Source organism: Diadema antillarum, unplaced genomic scaffold (assembly GCF_040938485.1).
Source record: "Diadema antillarum isolate AM-2024a unplaced genomic scaffold, OU_Dant_1.0 seq00001234_RagTag, whole genome shotgun sequence".
Taxonomy (NCBI): domain Eukaryota; kingdom Metazoa; phylum Echinodermata; class Echinoidea; order Diadematoida; family Diadematidae; genus Diadema; species Diadema antillarum.
The window spans coordinates 783,087-810,655 of record NW_027272022.1 but is presented as its reverse complement, the minus strand read 5'-3'; the positions used below and the strand labels follow the sequence as shown (position 1 = coordinate 810,655).

General features: G+C 37.1%; 2 protein-coding genes across 2 annotated transcripts in view; one reads left to right on the top strand and one right to left on the bottom strand.

The window, feature by feature from the left end:
* LOC139745125 (UDP-glucuronosyltransferase 2C1-like) overlaps positions 1-27,569 on the bottom strand; it is a 100,791-nt gene that overhangs the window by 68,134 nt on the left and 5,088 nt on the right. The window lies entirely within an intron of this gene.
* On the top strand, positions 8,349-11,120 carry LOC139745092 (uncharacterized). The gene is made up of 3 exons (XM_071655512.1): positions 8,349-8,441; positions 10,296-10,352; positions 10,716-11,120. The coding sequence occupies exons 1-3, from the start codon at positions 8,364-8,366 to the stop codon at positions 11,013-11,015; spliced, it is 435 nt and encodes a 144-aa protein (XP_071511613.1). The 5' UTR covers positions 8,349-8,363; the 3' UTR covers positions 11,016-11,120.

Here is a 27,569-nt window from a genome sequence, read left to right as displayed (position 1 = left end):
TGTTTAAGGTACATAGCAGTATATTTTAGTGTAGATTATTATGGAAGAATTTGCCTATAAAATGGTGTAATTGAAACACACTTCTTGTATTAATTCTTTTCACTGAATATCATGAACGCGACTGAACCCGAGCGAGCGGAGCGAGCGAGGGGGTAGGGGAGGGTGTGGGAGGGGGGATGTCCCCCCTCCCACGGGAAGAACTTTTTGCATTTTGATGTTGCAAATGGTGCAATTTGATGCATGTTTTTACGCGTTTTATCGACGTGAAACAGTCCCACTTGTTTAAGGTACATAGCAGTATATTTTAGTGTAGATTATTATGGAAGAATTTGCCTATAAAATGGTGTAATTGAAACACACTTCTTGTATTAATTCTTTTCACTGAATATCATGAACGCGACTGAGCCTGGGCGAGCGGAGCGAGCGAGGGGGAGGGGAGGGTGTGGGAGGGGGGTGTCCCCCCTCCCACGGTAAGAACTTTTTGCATTTTGATATTGCAAATGGTGCATTTTGATGCATGTTTTTGCGCGTTTTATCGACGTGAAACAGTCCCACTTGTTTAAGGTAGCAGTATATTTTAGTGTAGATTATTATGGAACAATTTGCCTTTAAAATGGTGTAATCTAAATGCACTTCTTGTATTAATTCTTTTCACTGAATATCATGAACGCGACTGAACCCGAGCGAGCGGAGCGAGCGAGGGGGTAGGGGAGGGTGTGGGAGGGGGAATGTCCCCCCTCCCACGGGAAGAACTTTTTGCATTTTGATGTTGCAAATGGTGCAATTTGATGCATGTTTTTACGCGTTTTATCGACGTGAAACAGTCCCACTTGTTTAAGGTACATAGCAGTATATTTTAGTGTAGATTATTATGGAAGAATTTGCCTATAAAATGGTGTAATTGAAACACACTTCTTGTATTAATTCTTTTCACTGAATATCATGAACGCGACTGAACCCGAGCAAGTGGAGCGAGCGAGGGGGGAGGGGAGGGTGTGGGAGGGGGGTGTCCCCCCTCCCACGGTGAGAACTTTTTGCATTTTGACGTTGCAAATGGTGCAATTTGATGCATGTTTTTGCGTGTTTTAACGAGTTGAAACAGTCCCACTTGTTTAATGGTTGCAGTATATTTTAGTATAGATTATTATTGAACAATTTGCCTATAAAATGGTATAATTTAAATACACTAGTCTTCTTGTATTAATTCTTACACTGAATATCATGAACGCTGTCTGTTCAGCAATCAAGCAGAAAAAGCATGCACACGAGGGTGTAGATAGGGGCATATCCCCTGCCACACGAAGGTGATTTTGCGTTTTCAGACCTGAAATTCAGCGATTTGGTGCAAAGTTTTGGTGCAATACTTTTTCATCGAAGTGTTAAAATCACGGAATTTAGCTCTTATTCCGAATGTGCACCATCTGTGTGTATGTATAAAGTCTAGTGAGGTAGAGCTTAGGGGAAGGGGGATTCCCCCTCACGCACGCGGAGCTTTGGCGTTTTGAGAATTGAAATAAAGCGATCTGGGTATAGCCACAGTCTACTTCTATGCATGGGGGGGGGGGGGCGGGCGAGCAGGGAGAAGGCGTTGGCGAGTGTTATCTCCACCCTTCCCTTCCGATGGAGCTTTTGCCTTTTTAAGGTTGAAATTGAGATATCTATCGTATACGCATATTTGATGGAATCAACATTTGGGAAATCACCAAAAAAAAAAAAAAAAGAATGGGGGGGGGGCTGAGGGAGGAAAGGGTCGATTAAAAGGGGAAATTCCCCTTATACATGAGGGAACCTTGAGTTTTCGGAATATAAGTGATGAGTCTTGTGCACTCAGAATTATTCATAATATTTTGTAAATCTAAAAAGTGTACTTAGCTAGGGAAAGAGGTACAGAGGGGGAGGGTTTGGGAGGGGGACACCCCTCCCAAGCACGAGAGATTTTGCATATTTTGAATTGAAATTCAACGATCTGGTGCACACTTTGAGTGAAATATCTAAAAAAAAAATATCTTATTTGATGAAAGGTTGCAAAGGAGACCCGCTTCATGTGCATACAGTATACACGCATTTTTTTTTTCCGCCTCCCAAATCCCCGGTCCAAATCTTAGGGGGGGCGACCGCCCCCATCGCCCCCCCCCTGGCTACGCCAGTGCAATGAAACAAGATTTCGCACCTGGATAAAGGTATTCTACTCCAGTCTTTCTCTTTGTAGCATAATCAATGTGGTGATCTGTGTTTGAGTAGAAGGATCTAGACTTAAAAATTCTACAGATCTACACTTCTGGCTGAGATGTATATGCATTAAGCATCACATACACCAGTGAGAGAATGTAGTGAAGTTTTACAATATATGAGGCCTTTTTTTATTTTTTACTTTTAATATTATTTAAGATAAAGGGAATGCAAATTATCTGTTATTTATATAATTTGTACTCCAAGGAGTACTCTGTCAGGACTATCCCTTCTTGGTGTTTAGATATGCAAGACATCCCTGGTATTTCTAAAAATTGATTTTAACGATAACATCTGAAACAAAAATCAGAGATATTGGTCTCATTTTTTCCTCCAGCATGAAATACAACCCTCGAGACCGATAAGAAATAATTAATTACATAAAAATCTAGAAATGTGGCTATGGCGACCGTTTATACCCCCGAAGCATATTTGTTTTCTTCCTTTTTTTTGTCAAGCGTTTCTGTTTTTCATTTTCCACTTCCTTATCACTGATATTTCTCAGTTTTTGTGTTTATTTTCAGATCAATGCGGACTTTGCCCAGTTGTACCGAGAAAAGTGCAGGAGATGGTGAACAGATGGGGGCCATTTTACGTCAATAGAATCTTGCACTTGCCAAGCGAAACCACCCTTAGTTGCAAGACATCGTAAGAAGATGTGAAGACATGGATGGAGACAGTAAGTCCTTCCGCCAATCCTCATAGATCTTGTGGCATTGATTATAATTACTGGAACAATTTCTGTCCAAAGTGTAAGAGTAAAACTTACTCATTTGTTTATGCTTCATTGCTATTACACCTTTCAGGAAAGTGAATGCGTACGAATTTGCTCTTCATAGACTGATATTGATAATAAGTCGAAAACGTACTGAATGTTAGGGATTGTCAGAGCTGATACAACACATCATATCTAATATGTTAAAGAGAATGGGTGAAATACTTAAAGTTGAAAAAAAAAATTGTATTGTGTTCCATTCTATAGGAATTTTGTGGAATGTCACTACTTGCAGCGATGCTTCACAGACCCAACATCCCCATGTAGAAGAAAGGGAGAGGACCTCTCGTGCTCCCGAGGGATGCCCAGCAGTACATGGTGCAGAATGACTATGTGCCTGTAAGTACAGTATATGCTTAATGTTTATAGACTTGAAATCAGTTTATGATCAAATCATTGAGCTTCCAATTTTGAGAATTATCAATATGCATGTTTCATTGGGCTTTTAAGTACCAGCTCATGTTTAGAGAAGAATATTTGAGCTTCGTATCTTACAAAGCAAGACTCGTGTAGAATCTGCATGTACTCAGTAACAGGTAGAATTTAAAAATCTGAATTTCTCATGCTGTCGTGAGAAATGCAAAGTTTTCTTCTCTGATATATCAGTGTTTTTGAAGCGATTCTTCTCAAACAAACTTTAGAACATTCAGCAATGAGTATTGTGTAGGGGTATCTACCGTGTTTTGACAGTTTTCTTTTAAATTCATTAAATTACGGATTAAAAATGCATGCTGACTTCTATTGACTTGTAATAATATGTACATCAAATATCTTATGAGTCTGGAACATGTAAATATCAAGTAGGCCCCACCCCGATGATGGCAAAAAGTAATCTGATTTCTGGGAATTTTTTTCAAGGCTTTGAGGTTTACCAGATGAGACAAAATATTTAAAATAATATGTTCCGAAATATATCAGAAATATTTACTTGTACATCACAAACTAAAAGTTATGTGATGAATATGTTATTAGTACATTGTATTTAAGATCAATATGTAAAATTATATTTTAATATTTTTTCCCTCCAGAGTGCCCTCTCACTGAGAACTTAACTTCCCTCTATGTGATGCAAAGTTTATTTGATAATAATTGTAGTCTTTGTCATTTGCTCAAACGATTCAAGTGAAATTTAGTTCGAAATATCAGTAGTGCTATACATGTTTAATCTCTTTTCAGGTAGGAACCAATGTTCATGGCATTGCTGATGCAGAGACTCCAACCCCAGCCCCAAGCATCTTCTGATCTGGAGATTCTCCCACCTTAAAGCCCTAGCAAACGGGAAACGCCAAGTTGATCCGCGCGAAACGTATACATCACGAGCGAGAAGCGCGAAGTTCAGTGATGCTAAAGATGCCACCTTCAGCCAGCCCTGCTTAGTCAGATAAGGGAGTGACTAGACGTACATCCAGTATTTTCTCATCCTGGACAAGACCATACTAAGTCCAGGCTGGAGATGACCGGAAGTAAGAATTTGACAGACTCTTTAAAGCCCACTGTGTCTTCATCGTCAAATATGCTTGGGTGCTTGAAGCATTCTTTGATTTTGTGGCGGCATATTCATGTACTGCTACAATCCCAAGTGAGGGCTTCGTTCTGGGCATTAGCCACGAACTTCAAGAACACGTCAGTGTATGATGCTAGTAAGATTTTCCGACATTGTGCCACAAACCCATGCACACAAGAAGCATATCTGACTTGCCCTGATGTGCAGCAAAGTTTTCTTAATTTTCGGTGAATTCTTAAATCAAAGTAACACAGGTGAAATGCTGCAATGTTTCCTTTGAAGATACTATCATGCATAATGTTTGACTCATGGATATTGAGTTATGTTATGTGTGCCTCACTTTTCCATTTATATTGAGCTACAAATCCATGCACACAAGAAGCATGTCTGTCATGCCCTGGTTGTAGTAAAGTTTCCTTGTAATTTTTTTTTGTGTGCATTTTTAAATGAAAATAACACAATAAGGAAAGTTAATGCCGCAATGTTTCCTTTAGAGGTGCTATCATGTATGTGTGTGCCTCACTTTTGCATTTGCATTGCTACGTGAACATATAAACAATATTTCAAGTTTTTATACATGTCCAGTTTCAATTTATTTATTGTTCATCTTTGGCTTGTTTTCTGTATATTATGTCTGGTTGATGATGTAAAAAAAGTAATGCCAGATCCGCATTGATTTAAATTGAAAGAAGAAAGTTTAAGTTCCCCTGAACACTTTTGTAATTATTCAACGATTACCTAATTTTCATCACTCCCACAGTGTTGTTGAGCCATTGTCCATCACATTTATTGAGCGCTGATTTGTTGCTATTTTCATTATGACGTTGTGGCTAAACACTTTAATATGAAACTCTCTATTTATAAAGAAATAAACTTTGGTTTTCCAGCCAAAGTATGTGCTTGAACCCACGAGGAAGGATAGATTCAGCGCAGATGGGCACCTTAAACAAATTTAGAGCATTTGACTTGAAATTTGGCACACATGACCACTATGGTATATAGATATGGAAACAATGTGGTGAGCAATGCGTTGCCATGGTAACAGCTTTTTTTAAACCAAAAAACATACAAAAATATTGTGGATTCAGCTAACTTCCTTTAGTCTTCGAGCATTTAGCTAGAAATTTGGCACAAAAGACCACTGTGGTATGTAGATGTGTAAATGTATTCTTTCGTAAGTGTCGATCAATGTGTTGCCATGGCAACGGCATATTTTGAATGAAAATCATACAAAAATATTGTGGATTCAGTTAACTCCCTCACTCTTTGAGTAATTGGCTTGACATTTGACACATGCAACAACTTTAGCATATAGATGTGCAAACTTAATCTTTCATCAATGGTGAACAATGCGTTGCCATGGTAACAGCATCTTTTCACTAAAATGCATACAAAGATATTGTGGATTCATGTAACAACCTCAGTCTTTGAGCATTTAGCTTGAAATTTGGCACACCTGACCACTATGGTACGTACATGTGCAAACTTAACCTTTCGTCATTGTTGATCATTGTGTTGCCATGGTAACAACATAGTTTGAATGAAAATCATACAAAAATATTTTGGATTCAGGTAACTCCCTCAGTCTTTGAGCATTTGGCTTGAAATTTGGCACATGCAACCATTGTAGTTCAGAAATATGCAAACTTCATATTCCATCATTGTTAAGCAATGTGTTGCCATGGTAACAGTGCATTTTCAATGAAAATCATACAAACCTTTCGATTCTCCTGTCTCTGTTTAGAGCATTTTGGCTTCAAATTTGGCACATGTTACCTCTACATTACCTAGATGTGCAAAAAATCTTTTGTCAGTGTGGAAAATGTGTTGCCATGGTAACAGTATATTTTGCATGAAAATGATACACTAATGTGAATTCAACTAAACCCCTCACCCTTTTAGCATTTAGCTTGAAATTTGGCACATATGACGGCTATGATATAGGGCCTGTAGTTGTGCAAACTTCATTTTTTTTCTTAATGTCCAACATTGTGTTGCCATGGTTACACAATTTTTAGTAAAAACCATAGAAATCGTCAGTTTATTTATCTTGCTCACTCAGTTTTTGAGCACTTGATTTGAGAGGTGGAACAGTGCATTGCCATGGTAATTTTTTTCTTTATTAAAAAGTAAGAAAAAATTATCCTGGTTGAGCTAATTCCCTCAATTGTGGGTGGGGGTATATTAATCACAATGAGTGATAATTCTAGTTAAAAATTCAGATTGCATCACTTCAACATAGTGCTTTGTTACGAGATATGACATCAAAGTAATTAAGAAACTAGTGGTCCATCTCACTTGAACAGTCTCTTGAGATGGTTCCCTGTCATCAGTTGAGATGGATTCTTAAATATCAATAGATTAAGCAGGAATTTGTATATTCTTTTGTCAAACATTTTGTCTACCAAAATGCAGTATGGAAATGTACTTATGTAAATCCATTTCAGACAATCGATATTCAAGGAATTTTAGAAGTAAGTTTAGAATGTTAATTGTTATTTGAGCTTCTTAATGTTTTAAGGTGAATTTACTTCAGAGTTTACATAGATCGTGCTCCCTATTGTTGTATGTAATACAGTTTGGATTCAATTGTAAATTTTCCCTACGGAATAGTGGAAAAATTAGGGAAGTCTGGTAAGAAATAAGGAAATGTAACACGTTTTCAGAAAACATTTCTTGACTAGTCCGTATGAATATGCAAATACATGCAGGTGAAAAGTGTAAAAATATTTTGAAGGAATGACATCATCAATTCCCTCATTTGGACGTTCATAAAGACTGGACGAGATCTGTTTTCTGGAAATGTGTGAAAGTGAAAAGAGGCATATCTTCCTTATTTCGTACCTGATTTTCATAGTCTTTACACCATTCTGTGTAGGGAAATTTCTTCTCTTTTCTAATTTGATTACACTAATTTTGGCCTTTACTTCCCTCTTGATTAAATTTATACTATGCACAAAAAATCAAATAATTCTTTAAATTGCATGCATGGGACGTACAAAGCGTGTAAATCTAAACGTCAACTTAATGGAGGCTGTATTGTTTATTACACAGCATCATTTCTAAAATTTAAGTTATTAGAATTTTTATATAATCTTATATTTGTTCATAGTTTCCATCTTACGACTTAACGATGCTCACCAGGGAAAGAAATACATAAAATGAAAGTGAATCGAGTCGTATGGCGTCATCTTGCAAGATTTAAAAAAAAAGTGAAAAAAAGTAATCTATTTGGCAATGAAGGTTCCAGTCGTCTAGTAACTTGTTTACAGAACACAGTGAAAGAAGCATCAGTAACATGAATGTGAAGATGTGACCATCTGAGACTATTGCAAAATATGCTCTGTTTTCATCATGTCGTATTTCATTTTTTCTGGAGCCTACATGTGTATGACAATCATCTGTATATTTTGTAACTTATCGATGTTTGTGAAAAATGCATCAGTTTGATTTTGTTAAAATAAATAGACCTTTACATGTGAAGAAAGTGCATCAATTGGCTGTCATTTTCAGTAGTCTGAGTTTAAATCCATGATGGATTTATTTGAAATAAATCCAAGGAAGGCTTAAAATAAGTCTTTCGTCGTTTAAATCCAAGCTGGATTTATTTTAAAAACAAGTCTAAGAAAGATTTAAATGTAATCTAATAAGACTTAAAAAATAAATCCTATAGACTTGAAATTTAAGTCGAACATAGACTTAAATTTTTAAATCCTAGCTAAGACTTACTTTTAAGTCCTAAGGTTTTGTCTGTATTTACAGTCCGCTAGGACTTAAAAAAATAAATCCTTAGGACTTAAAAATAAATCCTAGAAATTAAGAGAGAAGGGATCGCGATTATTGAAACTGGACAAGATGCCTTCATCCCGTAGAAATGAACCGACGCGACACCTGGATCTACCGACCCCAGCTCGCGATGTCCTGAGTGAAAAAGTGAGTACACAGGCATTTAGTGTAGAAGTTAGTCAGTCCGACCCATCTTTATCCGTAAGTGCATGATGTGAGAGCTTGAAGTTTATCTCGTGAAGAATATCCTGTGCCTGCTAGAAAAGATGTATGTAGGATGACCCACAAAAGGCTTGATTACTTTATTTTTTCACCTTGATTTTCAAGGTTTTATGCGTGTAAAAAGTTCAGAAAAATAGATTTCTGAATAATGAAATTCGCAAGGGGTAATCGGCCAAACGAGAATGAAGTAGGGTCCCTTAGTGCCGAGTGTTCGTTGATCTGAAAATGAAATAAATTTCCTTATTCTGAAGCGTCCATAGTATTCTCAAGATTATGTGTATCGATCCGAAAACGAAATAAGGCTCGTTATTCCAAAAAGGAGATTCGTTAGTCAAAAATGAAGGAATATTCGTTATTAATTCTAAAAGTGAATAATATGTGCCCAAAGAGGATGGGGGAAGGGGTGATCATAATTTCTGTCGAGTATAGTTTACATGAGATTTGGAAGTAGATGATCTACACTGTATACTACTAGGTAGTATCAGAAACAGGGGAACACAATGGCGCGGCAGCATTGCACCCTCGTCGTGTCATTTTCTTCTCCCTACCTTTGAGTAGCCCCTATTTATAATAACCGTTTCTACGTCATATTACATAGCTCATCCTTATGATGTAATTAATCTGTCATATCATAATCATAAAAATGAAGTATACAATACCTGCAACGTAACGACTAACGCTGGCCGTTTGGCGGAGGTTCAGTGGTCCGATGCATCATGATAATGTGCGTGTGTTTGCGTATCATTTTCATTCAATTTTCTCTGCGTAGTATCCTATATACTTTTTTATATGTATTTTGATTTGTATTTTGATTTGTTTGCTTTTGTTTTCAAAGCTCTTCAATTACTGTTTGTTATTATTAAATTGACTGAGACTCTACATGTATATGCCGTAGAGGACTGTAGGTTGTTCGTTCACTGTGTCAGTTTTGTCCATCTATGTAGATCGTACATATTGTACATAGATCCATCATGATGAATTGCTGTTTGCTTTGATGTGCCCTTTTCTTTGAAGTACTGAATGATTATGAAAGTGATAATAAATGGAAATATGAAATAAATTTTGTAATTTGACAAGCTATAAGATGATTTCCAGGTTGCATAATTCCATTCCCATTTCATAATTTGTTATCACAGTCAGTGAGAACAGCTTGATGTCAGGTTTTAAAACTTTTTAGGATGCTATGATTATGTTCCCCGGATGAATCCCTTCTGAGAAAAAAAAAATCTTCAGATGTATTTTTTTTCTCAAAAGGGATTCATCCTGGGAACAATGCGTGTATAATTTTTCATAGATTGTCGGTTATGAATGCAACCAATGTCTTTTCCTTTTACACTTTCAGTAGGCTATGGATACTCTACATCTCAAGTGGCACTTTAGTGGTTTCTCGGGACCTCTGAAAATGAAATCAGACCACCAAACTTCTAAACAGTTTATATTTTGACGGTTCCATCGGAGAACTGTGTCGAAAAAAAAATTTTCCTTTCATTGGTAGGCCACGATACATTTCTTTTTTCGGGTCATCAAAATTCGAATTGAACGTTTTTGTAAGGGATCCGAACAGGACACCAAAAATAAATGAATAAATAAAACTCAAGTTTGTCTCGGATTTAACTTGTGAAAACTCAATTGATTCCATTAACAGGGAACGCGGGATATTACGATGAATCATGGTAGTTAATGAGATACGTTGTATGACCCGACGTTACTCTTTCAATATACGTTTACGCGTGAAAAAAGAATGAATCTCTAATTCCACTGTATCATTTTTTTTTATAGATCTCAGGAGCAAATCGAGAAAAGACAGGAATGCGCATTGGAAGCCAGTCAACAAAGGTAATGTTATTCTAATAAATATATCAACAAACGTGACCTGTTCTTTTTCGCATTGTGTGTGTGTGTGTGTGTGTGTGTGCATGTGTATTTGTGTTTTTGTTTTATTTTGTTTTGTGTTTTTTTTTTTGTAGAATGTGAAAACACGTAAGGCCTATATCGGCCTATATGACGCTTATTTTTATTCCGCGAATTTCTTATTAGTCAGAATGGAAGGCATTGTGTGAATATCATTTTACTCTGGTACATAAACTACGGGATGTGCAATTGAATCGTATATTAGTTGAAGAAAATGTCTACTCATGGAACCATGGTAATGATTAAATTATATTTGCAAATGTTTCTGTTTTGTTCTTTATTACACAGGCAGATGTGTTCAACAAAATAACAAAACCAAAACCAAAAGCACTAAAAAAGTTGGAGAGGTTCGGACATGCCGATTTTCTATTCCCGGCCACGAAGTATCGCCAGAGACAAGTCGCTTTATCCATCTGTCTTTCTCCTGAAAAGTTTCTTCCTCCACCTCTCCGAAGTTCGGCTGAGCCCCTTCACAGCCTGAACGTTCCTGGCGAAAACCATGCCCAGCCCGAGGCCTGTCATTCCATCTGGCCCGCTGCTACCACTGCCCACCTGTCTAAAGAGTTGATCATTGGGGAACGACGTTGATGGCATCACAGCGAGTATCCACGGTGGTTGTTCAAACTGTGTGAACAGTTCCTTTGGTAATCTACTCTGCTGTGGAATCGGCAGTAGACTATATCATGGTGTACTATTAGGCCGTAATTTTTTTTAATACAGTGTACTGTACATTGTTCTAAGTTTTGCACACAACTATATCCCCACAAACACAAGGGCCACTATTAGGGTTCGCGCGTATGCCAAAAAGCGGGATACAAAATCTCGAGATTTACATGACCATCGTAATCTCGAGATTTTTGCAAATGTGCACACAAAATCCCACTAATTTGCGCGATCAGCATCGCGACGGTACCCCCAACAAATCTTGCACTTGATTTCTGAAATAGTGCGCTGATTTGCTCCCGGTGACCGCGTAAACGGCTGACCGAAAATACTTTACTCATCTCCAGATTTTATATTCCATCATTCAAGCGAGCATCACAATAGTGGGTAAATGACAACATCACACTACTGTGTGGCAGCTGCGTAAATATTGTCAGTACATGCAAACGCGTGAAGAGGGGGAAAATCTCGAGATTTGGAGTTCAATCGTCATCCTGGGTCGTCATCCCGCTATGTTGTTATACGTGTGGATCCGGCTAATGGCGCGTAGATATTCTACATACTGGAAAGATAGTAAACACAATATTAAGACATGCATGATCATGAATGCGAACGATCCGGGTGAACAAGCGCATGTTGTTTCATTGTACTGATAGGGTATTATGAAGGAAATTGTACGTAGTTGTATAAGGTCCACGAATGTTACTTAGTAGCCGCGTTTGTACGTACCATATAGCGGGTTACCAAGCTCCCCGAAACTCGAGTTTTTATTTTGTTTTGTTTTATTTGTTTTCTTTGTTTTTGTTGAAACCGTTAATCGACACTCTGCAAATTAATTGGTTAGTAGAGTATACTATGCGCTCGGAAACTAGAGTTTGTTGGGCTTTTTGTCTGTTTCTTTATTTGTCTGTTTTTATTTTTGCAGCCTTTCTCCCTCACAGAAATACTAGTAACTCGCTAATTGCCTATCGATAAATCGATAAAACTACAAGCATTGTTCTTGAACCTCACATACATTGTCGAGTGCACGCCGTTGTGGCGTGCGCTATGAATGATGGGATATGAAAGATTCGAGTTTTTGTGGTCGACCGTTCACACGTATCTGCGGAACAAAGATTAGCGCGCTAATAACAGCAAGATTTCTTGGGTTTAGCATTGCGCTGCTGACCGACCGCGCTTTGTTGGGTTTTTGTCCACTCGTGTAAAGAACTCAGTTTACTAGCGGGTTACCAATTTCTCGTTTTGTTACCCAGTAATTTTTATACGTGTGAATCCCCCTATAGGCGTGTATAGATGGGTAATGAGTGCCAGCGCGTTTTCACTTATTTTTCATGTTTATTTAGGCTGTATGTTTGTTTATTATTGCCCTTGTCATATTCAACAAAACAACAAATTACGATACAAAATAATAATATTATACTCAGTATACATTACGCAAGAGTCACTCCAAAGATATTACCCTGAATGCCCATCCCCCGTCACATGGACGTAGGGCCTAATTTACACTGTACAGTGACGTTCAAACAGTAAAAACATTGACTCAACGATCAATCATTAGTTCACACATTGTATACACACATGTTTACATGTATGCTGCTTAATTTCTTTGGTAGTGCAATACGCTGTACAGGCGTGCTGGTAAACTCCCACAAGATGTTCGTAATCTGTCCTTTTTAGTACCTCGGATAAGCGTGATTTTTAGACATTTCCTTTTTTATGTCAAAGGTATATTTTTTCTCATCCTTTTCTCATATTATCCCTGTGAATTATCCCTGTATGAATTTTCTTTGCAAATATGTGGCTCGACCGTAAGTTTCTTATAGATAATCTATTACATCGGTAAGTATGTAAATTTTGCTATTAACAAACAGGCAATGTTCGCACCTCTTTAAAATAATGGCAGAGAGAAGTTTAAATTTGCGCTTTCAAACACAGCGATATGCTTGACGTGGAATTATTATAGGTGATATATTGAATACGACTGGGAAGAACACTGTCAAACCGAAGATAATGATAATTCACATGTTACTGCTCAGTATTATCAGTGTAATTCATTTTTGTATAATATTCACATTATTAGTATTATGTCTCGCCATCGTTGTTGTTCCTGTTACTGCAATGGTCATTGGTGTTTTTTGTTTTTGTATGTGTGCTATATGCCTATATCTCGCGAATCGTGAAGAGGCTAATGGCTGGGAGCCAAATGATATCAGATAATTATTGTCGATAGCATTAGCACTAACTGGAACGGATTCCACGTACTCTGGCGTTATGAGCATCGTCAAAATAATCTCGACAAAACATATTTTCTCCTCAATTAAAACAGAGGTTCTCGGGAGGTTTGTAATGACAACTTATATAGAGAATGAAATTATTTGTGATGATGATAATAGTACAGTATTCATGATAATCATTACAATGGTATAAAAAACGATAACAACAAAGGCAACAATTTCAAGCGGCAATACCAATTCCAGGAGTTAGCTGTTTTGTTTAGCAATAACCTCGATTTTTTTCTAATACCACGAACTGCGTGTTTGTGATTGATGAAAAAAAAAAGTTAAGTGCATTAATTACTTCACGCGACCACATTGGCCTCATTAGCTGTTATACGAGTTGATAAGAATAATCACAGAAATATTCATTTTCAAAAGTGGTTGACACTTCGTCTTGTAATTGTACTTACATTTCCCTTGAAATGTTGGTATGTACGGTCCGATATCACCATCTCCGGTTCTGTCCGAGGTCATAATGTGCAGTAATCGTGGATACTGGTTAGCTCGGTTAGCTTCAAGAGGGATAATTTTAAAGCGAGATGCCGATACAGAGCACTTGCAAGATAAACTTTATACACTGACGAGAAACTAATTGTAAACAACCGAGGGAACTTGATTGACCACAACTGAAATGCTCTTCCAGGGAATATAAAGCATATGAAAATATGTATGTAGGGTTCACCTTCAAGATCAAGTCTTCTTGTTTTGTTCTAATTTATTTATTTTGTAATTCAATTATTTTTAGTGTCTTTTTATTGCACTTCATTGTACTTGAATGATGGTGAATAAAACTAGACCGAGTTTGTAATCCTTGACAAGATCAACCTTGTTTCGTTATGTTCGTCAAGTTCACAGCTTTGTCGACCTCATGTTTCAGCAAGGAACTGTGAACGGAAAGATATCCCCTCCCTCTCTCTCCCTCCCTCTCTCTCTCCTTCTCTCTCTCTCTCTCTCTCTCTCTCTCTTTCTGACCTTAGTTTCAGGCTTACCGTGTTGTTTTGTTTCAGTTTTTACATCAGAATTGTCGGAAAAGATTTGAATGTAATCCATGGTCGGGGAGGGGTGCTGCCGCACATTTTCAGCCCTCGTCTTACTGCATCCGATTGAAAAATTGCCTTTTATACATCGACGTTTATAAGCATTAGAAATCTGATCAGTGTTTTTGAAGTATCTTTGACAAAATAAATCATGGATGTACATAATCGAGAAGAATTCAAACCTACGACCTCCTGATCTCCGGATTTTCAGGAATATATTGACATCTTATTCCTACACAAAATTTTGGTACACTGTCTTTTACATCTATGTATCTGTATATGCCCGAAATGAGTTGGATGTGATGTATAACAATTTCTATAAAATGATACATGTATCTATAGTTCACACCAATGTCTCATCTGTATTATGGTTGGCGAATTGTCTCCATGTTGATACTTTATAGTTTTCCCCTCCAAAATAGCCCAAAAGAGTCTTGCTATTTAATTTAAAGAGAATTGCTGCAGTCTGTAGGCCTATCGTTGTATTTTTATACTATGTGAAAATTATTTACCATAATACACGCATTTTTTTTTAAATATTCCAATGTTATTGTCTATAAGATCAACAGATTTATCATTATTTATTATAAGGCTTGTTTCTTATACTACTTACCTTTTCACATCAAACAAGATACATTGTTTAGCACTGTCAGAATTGTGATTGAAAAAAAAATTATGTGGTGTGGTTTACATAGGTACATGTATACAAGTATTTATTATATATACAGATATATATATATATATATATGCATATATGTATATATATATTATATATATATATGTATATATATATATATATATATATATATATATAAAGTAAAAGAATTAGTAGAAGAAGAACGCCGTAAAAAAATAAATCATAGATCTTGAAGATCTTTAAAACGGAGCATAGCTCTCAAATACTGAAAGGCAAGGTCACACTCTTCATCAGTTCAAGAGTGTGACCTTGCCTTTCAGTATTTGAGAGCTATGCTCCGTTTTTAAGATCTTCAAGATCTATGATTTATTTTTTTTTTTACGGCGTTCTTCTACTAATTCTTGTACTCATTATCATCAAGATGCCGAGCAGACCAATTTTCTTATTACAATTCTGTACATATATATATATGCCTGTTGTTATTACTATTTCTATTTCTGTTCAAATGCATGCAAATTGGTTGCTATTTTGCTTTTATGTTTATGTCTCATCAAGCCCTTGAAAAAGGCTGGTGAAACAGCCGAAAGCTTGGGGAATAAAGGCAAGACTGAACATCACTGCAACGTCTATACTGCAAGTTTTCCTTCCGTCACACACACACACACACACACACACACACACACATATATATATATATATATATATATACGTAAAACTGTCTCGAAATTACTCAAATTTCCAGTTCTATTCTGAAGAATGGGAAAAGACAAGCGAATACAAGCGGTGTTAAAAATTTACAACAAATACACATGTACACACATCTCTGTATGAACACTGTCAAACACTGTTTGTGATATGATGGTCACTGCATGTTATAGATTTTGCTTGTGGAGATAGATTGACAAGAGTTTTTGCTTGACGGCATCGTCTTCCATACGGTTACAGCTCGTTATTCCGAAGGTTCGTTATTCCGAAGGCTCGTTATTCCGAAGGCTCTTCAGTCCGAAGTTTCGTTATTCCGAAGGTTCGTTATTCCGAATTTCATTTTCGGATTAACAAAATCTTCGATAGCGAACCTTCTGAATAACGCTACAAAAATGTTCGGATTAACGAACCCTTTTTCATTTTCAGATTAACCAACCTCTAGGTATAGGGAATTTGTGTGTTTCGGATTAAGGAACCTTCGGAATAACGAACCTTCGGAATAACGAACCTTCGGAATAACGAACAGCACCCTTCCATGTACAGCCAAGATTTCAACCTGCAGATGAGCCAAGACACCTTGTTTCATACGTGAGTATATAGGTATCATAAAAAGCTGTCATTGATTTGAAATTGTAACACGACATTTCCATATAGAATAATGTAAACCTAAATATAGAATCATATAAAATGTCTTTCAGGGTGTCTTACTAAAAATTTTTGATTAAAACATTGTTGATTTCTCCGTACCGAAACTTTTATGGATCATCACATCGCCTCCAATGTATACGTTGTTTATAACAAACGCTCAGTAAGATTTGTGTAATATCAACCATGACTCCATTCTGTCAATATATTTCGAGTTTCGCAGTCAAATTTCACTGTGGGGTGTTTGAGAGATGTACATCATGATAACTGCTAGGGAGTTGAATGTTCCAGCATGATCCTGTCGAATTTACTTGTATTATAGGTATACATCGGAGCTCTATTGTAGCTCGATCCACTAAACATGGGCAAGTCAGTTTGCATGCTATGCACAGTGAAATCAGTGAAATTTCGGCCACTATAATTATACTGAACAAAACGATCCCATCGCTGACAAAAACCTGACAATTGATATTATATATAGCATTCTAACTAGAAGATTCCATGAAGTATAATACAACATAAATATGTAATCAAGTCACTGCCAGGGGGTCTTACCAAAAACAATTCTGAGTAAAATATTTTTGATTCAATGATTCATCACATCGCGTTCGGTACGTGTTTACTTATTTTGTTTACACGCGCTAAGCAGAATAAAGCAGAATGAACCATTTGTCAAGCAGGTAAGTCATATCATTCATGACGTGATTGACAATACAGACTTTGCCACAATAGTTCCGTAACGGTAAATTAACACAAAATCTATGATCATCGTTTGATGATAAGAAACCAAGTGTTGTCTATATTATATTCCATGAATACTTCACGTATAAAACGTTGTGATACTATATACGTACGATACCTGCCCGTAATATGGATCATTCACGTAAACAAATCCCCGCTCTTAATTTTTTATTTTTTTCGGCAGTTGTAACGGGGAAGTGACTGTATGTGTATCAGACACAGCTATTTAAAAAAAAAAGGTGATTTCATTCATGCAAACGTGTATTATTACTATTTTGTCGCATGATTTCGGACATGAATTTCATACAGTTCAGAAGCAGCAGTGAGATTGAAATATTAACATACCTATAGAGATGACCCTTGGTTGCTATAAACATACCGATTTGGCAGTCAAAATCAAGGAACCAGCCAATAAATGGTATATATTTTCCTTCTCTAATTCAATTCAATGTATTAATTTCTTTATTTCCATCTTTGAAAAGACATGATTATGAAAAAACTTTGAATTTCAGAAACTCAAGTCCTACAGGCCTACCGGTAATTGCAGTGTCGTTGATTTTCAATTGACAATTACAAATGCATGTCGCGTAACTCACATTATTATCAAACATAACTTTCTAAAAAAAAGATCGAGTGAAAATATTCACTCTCGAAGGAGTGAATACAAAAAAAGAGTGAATTTAGAGTGAAATTGGAGTGAATTTCGAGTGAACATGTTCATTTTCACTCATTTTGGAGTGACCGCAGGGATCACTCGAAGATATTGGAATTTGCCACAATAGTTCCGTAACAGTAAATTAACACAAAATCTATAATCATCGTTTGATGATAAGAAACCAAGTGTTGTCTTTATCATATTCTATAGATACTTTACGTATACGTTGTGATACCAAGGAGGTACTATGTACGATACCTGCCCGTAATATGGGTCATTCACGTAAACAAAAATCTCAGCCACGAATTATACGATTGGTAACAAAAGCTATCATTGATTTGAAATTGTAACACGACATTTCCATAAAGAATAATTAATAAACCTAAATAAAATGTCTTTCAGGGGGTCTTACTAAAAATTATTTGATTAAAACATTGTTGATTCCTCCGTACAGAAACTTGTGTATGGTTCTATCACATCGCCTCCAACGTATACATTGTTTATTAGCCCGATGTTTCGAAATAGCGCGCTATTTTCTGACTTGGGAAATTAAAAAATATCTCGAGCTTGGATTTTTACCGGGCTGATGTGAAAACGCCTATTGTGAACCGTATAACTCCATTCTGTCAATATCGCCGGTGGAGCTCTATTGTAGCTCGATCCATGGCATGGGCAAGTCAGTTTGTATGCTATGCACAGTGAAATCAGTGAAATCTCGACCACTATAATTATACTGAACAAAACATACGATCCCATCGGTGACAAAAACCCGACAATTGATAGTATATATAGCATTCTAAGGGTGCTGTTCGTTATTCCGAAGGTTCGCTATTCCGAAGGTTCGTTATTCCGAAGGGTCGTTAATCCGAAACACGTAAATTCCCTATACCTACAGGTTCGTTAATCCGAAAATGAAAAAGGGTTCGTTAATCCGAAAATTTGTGGCGTTATTCCGAAGGTTCGTTATTCCGAAGATTGGTTAATCCGAAAATGAAATTCGGAACAATGAACCTTCGGAATAACGAATCTTAGGAATAAAGAGCCTTCGGAATGACGACCCTTCGGAATAACGAGCTGTAACCGCATTCTAACTAGAAGTTTCCATGAAGTATATACAACATAAATATGTAATCAAGTCACTGCCAGGGGGTCTTACTTAAAATAATTCTGATTAAAATATTTTGATTCAAATGATTCATCACATCGCGTTCGGTACGTGTTTACTTATTTTGTTTACACGCGCTAAGCAGAATAAAGCAGAATGAACCATTTGTCAAGCAGGTAAGTCATATTATTCACGACGCGATTGATAATACAGACTTTGCCACAATAGTTCCGTAACAGTAAATTAACACTAAATCTATAATCATCGTTTGATGATAAGAAACCAAGTATTGTCTCTATTATATTCTATAAATACTTCACGTACAAAACGTTGTGATACCAAGGAAGTACTCCGTGATACCTGCCCGTAATATGGGTCATTCACGTAAACAAATCTCTGCTCGTTAGCTTTTTTTCGGCAGTTGTAACGGGAAGTGACTGTATGCGGTAAATTTTGATTAAAAAATGATAATAAATGACTGGACGATAGATTGCCTGAATTTCACCCCAGCAATTTTTTTTTTTTTTTTGGGGGGGGGGGGGGGGGGGCTGTAACTTCACAATTAATTTCTATAAAAATGTAGTGTCTATACTAATGTATCTTGGCTCATTTGGAGGTTGAAATCTTGATGCAAACTTCTTTCGTTTCATGTGTGTCAAGCTGCAGACTGCAATATAGGTGTAGCGTTTCAAATATTGGCGTCGTCTATCTGTTTGGATACTTTCTGAAATGTCTTGACACACACACACACAAAAAAAAAAAAAAAATCGGAAGTTACCGATCGAGTTTTTTTTCCTACTTTTGGGAATTGTGAGGGTGGCTAGTCGCGATTATTCAATAGTGCCTCACATGCGCTGATCAAGCCTGTGTCGAGACAGTCATAACCATATCTCTGAGCTGGCGGTTTGAACATCAAAAATTCAATCGAAATCCATCTAGGATCTTTTTTCTGTGTGTGTGTAGTAGCTAGTACACGTGTGTCTAGTCTTCAAACTTTCATGTTCGAATAGATGATAAAATCGTTGAAGCCGGTGGTTCTCAAGTACAGACATACGTGAAATATCTTCAGTCGCGGTGCCATAACCATTCAATTACTTTCTTCTGACTCACAAAGTTTGGTACCCAATGGCACAACCTTGGATACATAGTATTCAATGGATGGAGCTGTACATTACTAGACATTCGGATCATTTCCATAACCAGGTAGGTAGGGATACTGGTATCGGCGACCCAACACGTTCAATGGGGTTACGATACCGGTGTGTGTTCCACCGTACACCAAATGAAGCAAGTGGCTGGGCATTGGGTATTGTGTGTGTTTCTCTGGTGTGTGTAGGTCTGTACGGCGAGAGTTGGGAGAAGGGGAGAGAGATTCTGCCGAGAGTCCTTGGGGAGCTCGCAGAGTGATAGGAAAGCCTAAAAATAGATGTGTTTCGGTCAAGGGGTCAGGAGGGCCTGTCGCTTGGTGGAATGGAAGGCGTGGAAGGTGGCTGGAGTTTGGCTCGCAAAACGCAGAGACAGTATCGTATTGCAATGGAAACGGCAGGTGGCGCTCTGTATGTAACGGTCATCCTGATAGATGTTGGAAAGATTTTGCCTTCTTGCAGCAAATTACTAGAACCGTATGTACTAAATTCGTAATTTTCTCATCTATTTTACCCTGTAATGTGAAACGAACCATCGTGGATGTTGATACTATCCTCCCTCAACACAATTTCATCAAGTATTCTGCAAATACTAGCAAATAACATTCTGATACGCCACATAAACAGGAACAGGACCATCCCTTTAATGAGCCACCACGCAATTACTTTGTACAGCTCACTCACAAATTTTGATGGAATGGTAGTATGGATAATACGCTAAATAAATATGGCCTTACATGTTTTCATATTCATCCTGGAGTTTTTGCGTCAAGGAAAAGATAAGTCATACAGAGACGTTCTTTTTCAGACATGAGTGAATTCAAAAGTTCCTGATAAGATGAATGATAAACACGTTCATGGCAGAAGTACTTGATTAAATAGTTGGAGCATGTGGGCTTACTCACAAGAAAAAACAAAGCTGTAGAATTGGATAAGAACAAAAATTGCGACGTCTGATTCTGGGATTTTTTCATAAAATATGTATTTTTGTCAATTTGTTCAGCTTTAAGGCATTATTTTTTAAGGAAATGCGGTAACAACAATACAAAGTGTATATTTTCTGAAAGGCACAACCCTCCCCTACCAAATGATACATAAAACTATGAAAAACACCCACAGGTGACAATTTTACAAGGGTTTGAATATCGCAAAGCCCGAAAATGGCCAATTGTACATCGTTCAACGTTTTCATCCATATATATATATATATATATATAAGTGCGAGAAGATGAAACGTTCAGAGTCTATCATATTATGTGTTATCAATTCGAAAATCCGATTGTAATTTTTGGGGGACATACTGCGGCATGTCCCCAAAAAATTACAATCAATTTTCGCATTGATAGCACCCAATATGATTATTTAACTACAGTGCATAACATTTTGGCTCTATTTTGCAGAAATCCCCATTCGATTGGTTAAGTGGTCACAGAGAAATGTGGATTGTTGTAAAGCATGTCATGAGTCTGATTCTTCGAAGTGTAGCAATTCGATGATCTTGTGTGTGAATAATAGACAGAACGTGGAGGGAAGAGATTCCCGACATCCTCTACAAAATTCCTTATTTCTCTTTGACCACTGAAGCAAATCGAATGGGGTTTTCTGTAAGATGTGGGCAATGAGTTATATATAGTTTCATACCCGAGTTTGTATTAAGATTGATGAAACATTCTAAAGATACCACAGCGGAGGGCCACGTTGTAATTTTTTTGAGGGGGACATACGGTATATATCATGTTTGTGTATGTTTGTGTGTGTGTGTGTGTGTGTGTGTGTGTGTGTGTGTGTGTGTGTGCGTGATACTTGACTGAGATATCGGGTGCTCGTCAAGCCAATTCGGCACCCACGCCTTGTCATCATACAGTCCACGAGTTCGACACAAGGCAAGCAAGGCCCATGAGTTGACATCAAGCAAAAAATGCCAACGAGTTCGACACATTAAGCCCCAATGACAAATTCCCGTGAACCATTGAGGCGCGACGGTATTTCCTTTTTTTCTACTGTCAAATTTAGATAAATGCTGCGAAGATATCAACCTATTCTGTTTTAAATAACACCTAAACAGATCCTTGTCATTTGATTGGTTGTATGATCTTCATTATAACACCGGGGGGGGGGGGCATTTCACGAAGCAGTTTGTCCGACAAACTTGTCGGACAAATTTGCTCTCAGTCAATCAGATGCAACGATTTCAGTAGCTTTTGACAGATTGTCATAAAAAGATATATGACGAAATGCTTCATGAAAAGCCCCCCCCCCCCCCTCTCCAGATAGATCCTTGTCATTTATTGGTTGTTTGCTGTTGATCATTCATCCCATCTTAATATCACGTCATCATTCGTGCAATTGTGGCTCAATTTACAGCATAATCACAAATTGAAGATGAGCGTGATGTTATTTAACGGTAGTGATTTGAAGACGGAAAGGACATAGGAAATAATGGGAGACCAAGAAATAATAGGATTTTTATAGTGAATAATATGGAACGCCACATTTTAGGCACAACGTCAAGTGTCACAATGGAATTTTGTTGGAATAGGCAACTTTTTTGATATACAGTTGGTGTTGCACGTTAAAAGTTAAAAGCCGGAAAGGGAGTTAAACTTGAATGTTGTGTACTCTGGGTGCGATTGATGGTGCAATGCGATTATACACATAATTGTCTGCATATAGACAATTCGAAAATAGCTGTCCAGCTGAAAATGGGCTTTCAATCATTAAGTAAACTAAACAATCTTAATATCAAACTATTAGAAATATGACCATAGTTGTTGAACTTCATACAGCGTATGATTAGCAGGAAATCAGAAACAGGAAGAGGAAATAAATGTGCAGTATAATATTTCGATTATGGTTATGAACATCAAAACTTGTTACTCTTAACATTTATCTACGTTCTATGCAATGTATCACTGTATGGATTGTCTTCCTTCCATCTTGACTTGTCGATTTCTCTGTATCTACCAATCTACACATCAACCATTTCACCCTTTGTGTATAGCTATCGGGAGAATACTCAGCGAGTGTCTGCCATTTTCAAGGCTCACCCTCAGCCGCCGCTAGAGCGGGCGGCGTTCTTGATCGAGCACGTGCTGAATCATTATTGTCATAGTGTGTCATCATTAATCATTATATAAACTAAACAATCTTAATCATAAACTTAGTGGAAATATGATCATGTTGAACTTCATACAGCGTATTATTAGCAGGAAATCACAAACAAGAAACGGAAATACTTGTACAGTGTATTTCGATTGAGCATCATGAGGAAACATCACGTTCTGTGTATAACTTTTATTTGCTTACACTTGAAATTTTGTGTTCAATAGCTGTACAGCTGCAAGCCGGCTTTTAATCCTTGTGGAAATTAAAGGGATGGTATAGTATTAGCGAAGATGAGGATTATTGGGCTTCAACGTTTTGCGAGATACCAAGAAACCACTTAAGAAATGATACAGAGCATACCATTTTAACATGAAGTCAAAGTTTATTACAGTAGATAAAAATCGGTTTTAGAATGGCTGAGACATCCAAAAACAAAGGAAAAAAGAAGCGATCCTAATAAAGGGTGGGTCTGTTTTAATATGGACCACGTCGCGGTCCCTGTCAGGTGTTTTCCACTTGCGAATCCTTCAACCATGCTATCAACGCCATTTACGCTATCAACAATTATCCCACATCATTATCATAACTCAACTTGACCTTAGAACTGTTGATGATGCCCAAGGCCGCAAGCATGGGCCCTTGTCAGGGCCGGCCTTGAGTATAATATCATCAACATCGAAGGTCTAACTGGCGCCAAACAAGATCTTTTGGCAGATCTATGCACCAGGCATAGTTGTGATATCCTCTGTCTCCGAGAGACGCATCGCGGACCTTCACGGGTACGTCCTCGCATCTCGGGTATGACTCCCATTGCCGAGAGGCCACATGACCAGTATGGAAGTGCAGTATTCTTACGCAATGGGCTGTCTGCTGACAAGATATCTATTTCTGATAAGGATGACACTGAAATCATTACCATCAACACCAAGGGAATATATTAATTTGTCAGTTCGGTGTATAAACCTCCTCCCATCATATTTGTCATTCCCCCTGATGTCACCAGCGGTCGCATCAATGTTGTCATCGGAAACATTAACAGCCACCATGTCGATTGGGGATATGCTGAAACTAATGAAGATGGTGGGCAAGTCGAGAGCTGGGCAGACTCCAACCAACTGTCTCTCATTCATGATGCCAAGCTCCCCCCTTCCTTCAACAGCTCACGATGGAGACGGGGGTACAACCCAGATCTGATTTTCACATCCAGTATTGTTGCCAATCAGTGTGAGAAGATTGTTCTGGATCCCATTCCCCACACACAACATCGACCAATATAATAATAGTAATAATATAATAATAATATGTCTCAAGGTCTCTGCAGTCATCTCTCCCCGTGCTGTTCACTTCAGGCGACGTTTCAATCTCAAGAAAGCCGACTGGAAGGGCTTCTCTTAAAAATATGGCTGATTGGCGAGACAGATATTGAAGCCACCGGATTAAGAATCTTGGCTGGTAAACTGTCAGGCCAGTGTGTGTGTATATATATACATTATATATATATATATATATATATATATATATATATATATATATATATATATATATATATATCATTAACTACCCCAGAAACTACCCCACTCCTGCCTGACATGCACCACCGCACACAAACCTTCCCCCAATATCACATGATCACTCACATCCCGCCACAAGACAGCCACAAGACATCCAGGCAACGCAAACGTCTGCTTAGCAGGTAATTACATTATTTAGTTTATTTATGATATATGTTTGATAATTTTTATTGCATGATATGTTTCTATGCTATATCTACTCACTATACACTCATTTACAGTTATATATTGTTGAATGTGTTGCAAAGTGCAAAAAAAAATATTGCCAAGTATGTCATGTAACTATTAACCCATGCTCAATTTATATTTAATATATTGTGTTAATGACTTCAGATTTGTTATGCTCAAAAATATATATTTCGTTTCACAAACAGACATTAAAGCTGAGGAAGACCACGGTCGAAAGCTTCACAACTCTGCCGGTTTCATGCGACATCTTCTGTTATCTACATTGTCTCAACTATATATATATATATATATATATATATATATATATATATATATATATATACATATATATATGTATATATATATATATATATATGTAAACATTGTAGTTGTTCCGCGTATTGGCAGTACTAGAAATAGCAATAATAAAGTCACAACAGAGGAATGCAGGGAATGCATTGATAGCCAATCTTGATTTAATGAATAATCCGAATTTTCGAGAAACCTTCCTCTTCTTCAGGGATGACAGTGTTAATACTGTCATCCCTGAAGAAGAGGAAGGTTTCTCGAAAATTCGGATTATTCATTAAATCAAGATTGGCTATCAATGCATTCCCTGCATTCCTCTGTTGTGACTTTATATATATATGTATATATATATATATATATGTATATTCAGTGAAAACTTTGAGCAAAGACAATGGGTTTTCATCGGGATTCGAACCCGAGACCTCCGGATTACTAGACCGGTGCTCTACCGACTAAGCTGTTGAAAGACCTTGTTCGGTGTTCGTCCCAAACCCTTAATTCTCTTTGCTCGTGTGGTCAGAAGCTATAGTGTGTGTATGTGTGCCACACACACACACACACACACATTAACCTGACATAAACCCAAAGGATGTAAATCAACTTTGGAATAAATGCGAGGGATCACCGAAGCGATGCAGCTTTTTATTATTTTGTAATATTTTGTAATATTTTGTAATATGTTGTAATATTTTGTAATTTTGTAATATATTTTGAAACAAACCTTCTTTGTTTCAAAATATATATATATGTATATATATATATATATATATATATATATATATATATATATATATGTACATGTACATATACATTTGGAGCGGAGGGTTCTCCGCTACCGTTTCTGTATCATTTGCCGTTATAAGTATTGTATGACACGAACTCTATCATGATAGGACGCAGCTACTTTCTCACCGTTAGTCGTTGTGCTCAGAGCAGCGTTTATTGGGGTTGCCAATGTAGTGAAAAAGGTGAATGTAAGTCGGTATAAGAAACTCTTTATGCAGAGGGTTTCCATGTTCACAGTGAATCAACGCCTTTACTGGACCGTAACGTTGCCTTAAATTGAAGAAGAACTTGTCAATTTTAGTTTGAATGCGCTAAACCATTTTTGGCAATTATGACTTTTCAATGACAATTCATGATTTTTATTCGAATTAACGTGAAGGGTTTCAATGTTCACGGTAGATCTTTGGTTTTTTTCTGGACCGTAACGAGGCCTTTATGAGTCAAAAAAAAATCGTCAACATGTTAGGGATTTTTTATAATGACTTTCCAAGGATGACTATTCATGACTCTTGTTCGAATCAATGCTATCATTACATTCATCCCTTTTTGACGTTTTTGGAACTAAAAGCCGCAAGTAATCGGGACAAGGAAATTGAAATGCGAATGAGACCTTGTGATTACAATACAGGCTTTTTATATTGTTTCGCGACAGTAGCGGTAGACATGCAGAAACCGTGTAATGTAAATCAATGAACACTCGATAAAGCCGGTTTTCTTTCATGTCTAAAACATGTTTTTATCGTCATTTGATTTCCGCCATGGAGAAGGATATATCGGCATATCACACAAAGAGGAAAAGATGCTTTTTAAATGAATGAATCAATTGTTAAAATGACTGAGGGATTTCCCAACAGTTTCAATCTCATTCATGTTCAAATCAAATAAATCAAAATAATGTTATCCTAGGATGAAACTTAAACTTGGCATGTTGTTTAATATGTATGATTTCAGCGATTGTTATATTGAAATGTGGACTTTCTTTTGCACTTTGCATAGTATCCGCATGCCTGTGTATTGCATTGAACTTGTTTTTTGAATTTCTATACTCTTCTGAGTGAAAAAAATGAAATGTTAATATTTATTCAAGCTATTCTCGCTGTTCAAATCTTTCCCCTCTTTGTTCACTCTATTTTGTTCACCCTTGATTTGATCTCTTAGTCTACATGAGTTTACTCGTACCGTGCCAATTATTTTTTTTTTATATAACACGCAGTATTACTTTCGATGTGCATAATGATTGTGATTTTTTTTTTAATGAATATACCCTAATCTGCTGCGAGGCTGCCATATAAATATAAACACGAGATGTGCATTCTTTAAACAACGCCAAAATATAATTTACCCACTGAGTGCACGTCACAATAAGGTTACTCACGGTCACATGATCTGCACTTATTTCAAGATATGGTTGCTTTCAATTTCAGTTTAGTTTCATACTAAAAAAAAAAGAAGATATTTCGAGGCCAAAAAAAAAAAATACATGCACAAAATACGACTCGTCTCACGAATGTATACAGTGAAGATCGTATAAACTGTAACCGCCATTATGCTGATATAACAAATGCAATTAGCATCAGGGACCAGACACAGCGAG

Coding starts and splice junctions, on each gene's coding strand:
- LOC139745092 (XM_071655512.1), top strand. CDS start 8,364: ATGCCTTCATCCCGTAGAAATGAACCGACGCGACACCTGGATCTACCG. Junction 8,442..10,295: donor GCGATGTCCTGAGTGAAAAA/GTGAGTACACAG, acceptor TTTTTTTTATAG/ATCTCAGGAGCAAATCGAGA. Junction 10,353..10,715: donor TTGGAAGCCAGTCAACAAAG/GTAATGTTATTC, acceptor TTTATTACACAG/GCAGATGTGTTCAACAAAAT.